The 7,063-nt window shown below is 30.9% G+C and overlaps 2 protein-coding genes across 3 annotated transcripts in view; one reads left to right on the forward strand and one right to left on the reverse strand.

Annotated features, from left to right (window-relative positions):
* Positions 1–4,196, forward strand: part of LOC106457861 (mitochondrial import inner membrane translocase subunit Tim29-like) — a 35,459-nt gene extending 31,263 nt beyond the window's left edge. Inside the window, exons 2-3 of one of the 2 annotated variants that reach the window (XM_013917310.2) lie at positions 2,793–2,894; positions 3,800–4,196. In XM_013917310.2, coding sequence (XP_013772764.1) covers positions 2,793–2,894; positions 3,800–4,185 — 488 coding nt within the window. In that variant the 3' untranslated portion in view covers positions 4,186–4,196. The remainder of the gene's footprint in view (positions 1–2,792; positions 2,895–3,799) is intronic. The other variant, XM_022383912.1, reaches the window with a different exon arrangement.
* Positions 1,923–7,063, reverse strand: part of LOC106457852 (sodium-dependent glucose transporter 1-like) — a 26,637-nt gene continuing 21,496 nt past the window's right edge. The window contains exon 6 of the mRNA XM_022383911.1: positions 1,923–2,101. Within this exon, the coding sequence (XP_022239619.1) occupies positions 2,096–2,101 (6 nt within the window). The 3' untranslated portion in view covers positions 1,923–2,095. The remainder of the gene's footprint in view (positions 2,102–7,063) is intronic.

Consider the following 7,063-nt stretch of genomic DNA (forward strand, 5'->3'; position numbering starts at 1 on the left):
GGTATTTATCTTTCCAGTGCAAAAGTTTTATTCAGATAATTTCATCAAGCTTGAAGTCAAATCAGTCTCATAATTTACTATTACTCGTTTTCTAAGTCAAGTGACAGGTGATCATAGCTCATCAATATTCAAAATTTTGTACTGTCATGTATTTAGTATTTGAAATATTCCTGGCTGTCAGGTAACTAGCCACTGTGTATTATTTATGCAAACAGTTCTGATAGCTACTTGGGCAGTCACATTTGTAAAACTGTTAATAATGCTAATTATACAGATTATTTTTTGAATTCAGTAAGACCAGGACAGTCCATTAAATGTGCAAGAATGTAAATATGAGGTTCAGTTTCTTTGAAATGTAAATTGATGCAGTTGTAGCATGAAAATTTATAAAGGATTCTTGTACGAGGAAAAAATATTTACAGTGTTATGATAAGAAAAAAAAATATTCAATTTGATAGTTGGTAAAATGTTGAACAAGTTGAAGTCTTGAGCTGTATGAAAAGATCTAACACATTTTAAAATGTATTTTAATAAAATTTTGAATTTGATATTAAGTTTATTGCATTTGTACAAGAATGTTAGGGAACATTTGTTTAAGGTAGTGTGTGCAGTTGTAGTGCCTTTACCAGAGGAAAGATATTAGCATGTTAAGAAAATGTAGAAATGAGTTGCAAGAATAATACCTGATCAAAAAAACTTGATTTAGTCATTAGAAATGTTTTAAAGTCTTGAATAAATTAATCCACAAGAGATTTGCTTGACTAGTAGAATAAGCATTCAGAGTATAAGTGGTAGCATTGGAAACTAGCTCAGATTCATCTTTGTTCTTTCGATGAATATTGGAAAAAATGTTTCTGTGTTGTGATGTATTCTGGTCCTTTTAACTGGAATTTTTATTGATGTGTGTATATTAGGGTGATCGTTATTTTTGAAGTTTTGACTTGGAACATACTCACCACCTCATTTTGTTCCAATATATAAATAAGTAATTCACACCAAATTTTATTGAATATTATACCTGCATATTCTAAATATTCCAAAGTTGATTTCTAGCACTTTGGAGGCTTAAGCTTATGCTCTAGCATATTAGCTGGAAGCATGAGTAGTCACTGATCATGTAAAAGCAGTTTGCTTTGACACAACAGCAAGCAACACTAGTCACAGAAATGGAGAATGTGTGCTGTTAGAACAAAGATTAAATAAGAATCCTCTATATTTCTCATGCCAGCATCTTATCTTAGAACTTATCCTGGCATGTGTTTCCAAAGACTGCATGGAACTTTCCTCTGGTCAAGATATTGCAGTTTTCAATTAATTCCAGCAATCTTGGGAATGCGTGGACCAGTAAGTTATGAAATTGCAGCTGACCATGATGAAGAAGCAGAAGTCATAGAGAAAGTTATGGATAGTCGTTGTGTTTGCTCTAAGTCGGCCAACCAAGAGATGATTATCAATAGCTTCTTGAACTAGACATAACCTATCTTGGTAGAGTGATTTATAGCACCTGAAGCACTGCATCATGCACATTGGATGATCAAGGCATTATATACTCTCAAGATCTGTGTTTATGAGACAGTTTAACCTTGGTGACTGTGAGGAAAGAGCACTCTGTGACATCTGCATCTTTGAGTCTATTTTAGGGCATCTTTCACTGCTCTTGATGCCATTTCTGCTCCTTGCAATGATCCTCCCTTCCTACAATGTTTTGTTAAGTATAAGGACAATTTTGCTCTTTCAAAATCTGCCTGTAAAAAATTTGTTCGACATCTGTGGTATCTCAATGAGGAACCCGTTGGTTTGGCATTCTTTGGTTCAGCTGTAACCACTGAGACAAAATGATCAAAGTGCTTATACCAGGAAGTCTAGGAAAATTTAATATTTTTTCACAAAAAATACAACAGACTTCTTCAGGTACTGTGAAATTCCAGCTGGATTTCTGGATTATGCCTCCAAATCGTGGGAACTTGGAGTTCAACGCTTGAATGTGGTGACAATACTGAAAATGGTTTGGCTCCTATTGAAGAGTATAATATCTTCATAACATAGAAAAAGAGAAACAATTCCTCCTTGATGTGCAGGACCATGGAAGACACTTTCATAACTGAAAAAGGAAATGATAAGAATGCAAAAGTGAATAAACCACATGAAAGTCATATAACTGTACATGCAATAAAATATTTTAAATAAATCATTTATTATGCATGACAAATATATTTTTATATCACATAGTAAATATGGTACCAGGCCACTACAGTCTAGAACTTTTTGTACATTGAAACATAAATAGATGGTGAGAGCTTTAGAATGTTTAGCCTGAAATTTTACTTGCAAATAAGGGCTCTTCTAATATGGATATGAATAGTTACAAATAGATTAGCTGTTCTTTTCTTGGTGGTAATACTTATTAGCATACTTTTATGATATAGTTAGAGAAAAACCCCAGAAACTAAATAGCCTTGCTACATAAAAGTTTTTATGGATATCTGTGATATAGTTTTATACTAACTTAGACTGGACTAGAAAAAAGGCCAAACAATGAACTGACATAATGACACAACTTTTTGTAGGTCTTACATAGTCATATTAATGAAACTCAAACTTCCAAAGTAATTATAATGCCTATAATGTCTAAAACTTCATCTATAGTTCTGTAAAACCAAGAACATTTGCTCCAAAAAGTTGGTTGTTGGTAATGGATATGCAAGTATAAAGATAAGTATAATTCTGTTTGAAATGTTCACTTCTGTGATTCACCATTTGTAAATATTTAAGTAAAGCTTATTTATTCACAGCTGGGTTCTGGAAGTCACTTAGTGAAGACTATAAAACAGTGGCTTTTGAAACATGGATAGAGTCCAAAGCAAAACCTATAAAAACAGTACTGGTATTGTCAGGTAATGTAACAGTTTAATAAATGTGAGTCTCTGATATCACTTATTAAAAATATTCTAACACTTCTGAAGTACACAGTTGTGATAGACATAGAATATACCAGCAGTAACACTAAGGATAACAGTTTATCCTTTTGTACTTTTATTAAATTGTTTTCATAAATTGTTATCAAGTAGTAAAAATGTGTTGTAAAATTTCTCATCTTTCTGGCAGCAACATTAAAACAATCAAGACAAGTTGCCTTGAAAATAATAATTGTGTGATATTAAAGGCCAATGAAAATTTATTATGGGAATCTAGCTATTAAATACATCATTACAACTATTCCATGAGAAATAATAAATTAACTCTTAAGTTATGACTTTAGGAGGTTAGTAAGGAATTTCACAGTTGTCAAATTGACATCAGTTTATAAATTATAGTTATTATATATGCCCCTATACCATTAGTAGCTATGAAAGCATTCATTTTTATTAACAAGTATTTGAAAAAGAACTTAAATTAATTTGTTCATGACATTTATTTCTTGTAGTAAACTCTGTTTTATTTGCTTTTTACCTTAAGTTTGAAACACTCAAAATTCAAGTCCTGTTCCTAAAGGTTATTTTCCTATAATTGAGGCATTCATTTAGTGCCACTTATTGAGAATAAAGTAAGAAAAAATGACAGAGTTACTTTTTTTAATTGGTATATGTTTGTTTATAATACACTTTTTGGAGTTTTGAAAATATAATTTTTAGTTTGCATTAGCTTCATAGTTAATTAATACATTTTTTGTGTGTAGTATTACAATAATGTATCACATTTACTTGGTTAAAGTGTCTTTCAGATAGTACTCTTATTTTTTACATTTTTAGGTTTGTTGAGCCCAGTTTTGTTGAAATTGTTTATTTTTCTTCTTCTTCAGCTCTTGGAATTCTAGTGTATGCTATTCAAACCAATCCAGATGAACAGTCCTTTCGGAATAGTCTTATCTTGTGTAGAAATGAGCTTTCATTGGTCAGTGACTCCATTCGCAACCCCAAGTCAGATAGTCACATGCAATACTTATTGAACTGTTATAACCAGGGGCTTCTCCATAGGGCTAGCTGTGGACCATTTTCTGTAATATGGGTAGACAATTACCACCCAGACTGTAGTCTCTACGATGCCAGATGCTCCTATTTAAAACCAAGATACTTGACATTCTATGAAAGGATTGTGGATGTTGGAATTTTTGGAAAATGGTGGAATCTTAGAAAAATGATGATTGATTATGATGTAAATCCAGAAGAGTGGAATAAACAATATTAGTATGCCTTTTATGGAATGTCGAAATTTTGAATAGTTTCCTTTTGACTGCTTCTACCCTTTTTTCCAGATTTGAAGACTTACATTTTTGAGCTCTATGTCATCTACAAACTAAGACAGAGAGCAGAAGTAGTCTATGGGGAACTAAGTATTCAACAATAATAGAACACAAAACTTTATCAGTAAATTAATAATTTTAACACTGTAAATATGGAAATGTTGACTGGAATTTGTTATAATACTCAGTTTTTGTCTGTCCTGAAAATGCACTTGCATTTCATATCGACGGATGTAAATATACTTTAGTAGCCATTCTGTACAACATTAAAAGCTTATCAATATTTTTAAAGGGGTCTATCATTAGGTCATAGAATAACATTACAAATTTATTTATTGATAGTATTAAATACAGTAAAGTTTAGCCCTAATTAAAATAAAGCAAAAACTGTATACAGGTTACACTGTTAATTTATATCTTTATCAAATATAGGCTGAACTTAATAAAAGCTTAAGACAAGTGGACTTTAAGTTTCATTGTCTACAGTTAGAATTATTTTGTATTATTCTAGAAATCCTGTATTTAATGTTTGTGTCTTAAATAATACTAATTTGCTGATGGCATCACCATATATTTGACTGAAAACCAAAAAACCAGGTAATCCATATAAAGTAAATAAAGCAAATACATGTATTTTAAAAATGTTATATGGAACAGTGATCATGTTAATAAACATGTCGTTTATGTACGCGTATTTGATGCTACGTGCAATATTCATATAGCTACATCTAGTAAAGTTGCATTACAAGAGCACCCTGTTGTAGCCAGTTAAAAGAACTTAAGCTGATTCAAGTAAAACAAATCTTTATTCAACAGTTACTGTTCCAAGAAAGTTAACAATTGATTTATATTTAATAAGTTAATAAATACACAACATAACAGTAAAACTAAAAGTTTTCATTAGAAAATAGAAATGAACCTTCAACTATAACAAGAAATTAAATGACAGGGTGTTATCATTGGTCACATTTTTTGGATAAAGATATGAGCCAAATAATAAATAGTAATGATAGTAAGAGTAACAACAACACCTCAGTTAGAAAATATAGACCTTAAGGAGAGACAGTGAAGCTCATCCGTTGTTTAAAATAACATCTTTCTTACATCTTCAATACTGAGCATTCAGAACATTGTAGTAAAGCAGTATACGACTTCTAAACACCCCCCCCCCCATGTGGTTCACCATAGTGATCTGCTCCAATGAAAAGAAGGAGCTGCTACATATTACATTTTAGTGAGGTGTGTGTGTGTTTGTTGTTTTCTGATTAAGTAATGGGCAATACACAAATGAAAAGATAAAATTTTCCATGGGAGTGACATTTGATGTGTGATTACTACCCTATAATTGACAAATGGTTTCTGTTAACTAGAACAACAAATCTGAAACTGTTTGAACTCCACATGACGCAGCCTTACTACAGTTTCAAGTGTGTTCAATTGAAATAAAACTTATAATGGTGAAAAATTAGTTATCTCAAAATTCGTACCTCAAACTATACAAAAAAAAAACAAACAAAAACTAAAAATGTCACAGACTAAACCCAAAACAGGTAATAAAAATGAGATAAATTTGTTTTCAAGAACAAAAATTAAATATAAACCATAAGCTTTACAAAGGAAATGAAAATAATGCTTGTAACGACTAAGCAACTTGCTAAATACATGTACACTATTTTAGGTTTGTTTTGAATTCTGTGCAAAACTACATGAGGACTATGTGCTAGTTATCCCTAATTTAGAAATGATAGACCAGAGGTATGGCAGCACCACCAGCTCTTATTAAGATCAAATTGTTTATCACTAATATTATTTATTTTTACTTGAATTACCTTTAATTATCATTCAGGAGAAACAGCAAACTAGTAAATTTTTTTATTCTGGAATAGCTCGAGTGCCCACAACATCAAAGGAAGAAGACTACATTAGTAATTATATTTACTTATGAGTTGAAGTAAAAAAAGAATGTAATAACTTATAAACCACACTAAATCTTCTGTGTCAACTGCCAATGAGGACTTTCTACCAAGCCTCAACAGGCTAACTGGAATATACAAGACATATTGCAGACACTATTGACATCACTAATTGCTTGAACAACTGTTTTAGTGTGAATTTTAATTTTTTTAGTTAAAATTTTTTACTCGGGATGGAACGTCATTTTTAAAACAAAAATGGACATTGTGTTTAGCTTTAAATTTCAAACAAAGCAAAATCAAGAACATTATCAGATAATGTATTCACAGTTTCAAAAGATGAGAATCATGTTCTGCATTATTTCAGTATAATGTAAGTGTACAATACATTCTTAAGATCTAACACAGAAAAAATTCAGGGTATCTACTTAAAACCATTAAATTAGATATATATTTTCTGTGGTATTTCTAACTTGGATAGAACTGTAGAAGAATCTAACTGTTTAAAATGCGTAACAACAACTGAACTTGTAACACATGCTGTAAATTAACATTAAAGAAAATGTATGTATTGCACAATAACATATTAGCTTGAAAATAAATATACAACCTAATATCTTACATATACAAAAATGTTTAAATAAAGCATCACTTCTTAAATAAGCAATCAAGCTATTTGAAGCTACATTCATCATACTCTGCTCTTTATGCTAACATAACCATTGCATTGTGTTGCCAAAATATTTAAATTGTAATAATCATGACTCAGAAGTGAAAGATGAGCTAAAAATGCACTAGGAAAAGAACTCACTCAAAAAAGTAAGAACAAGGACTTTTTTTTTTTTATCATTTATACAAAAGTACTCTATGGCTATCTGCACTAGCCATCCCTAATTTTGAAGTAATAGAC

Source organism: Limulus polyphemus, unplaced genomic scaffold (genome assembly GCF_000517525.1).
Source record: "Limulus polyphemus unplaced genomic scaffold, Limulus_polyphemus-2.1.2 Scaffold382, whole genome shotgun sequence".
NCBI classification, from domain to species: Eukaryota; Metazoa; Arthropoda; class Merostomata; order Xiphosura; family Limulidae; genus Limulus; species Limulus polyphemus.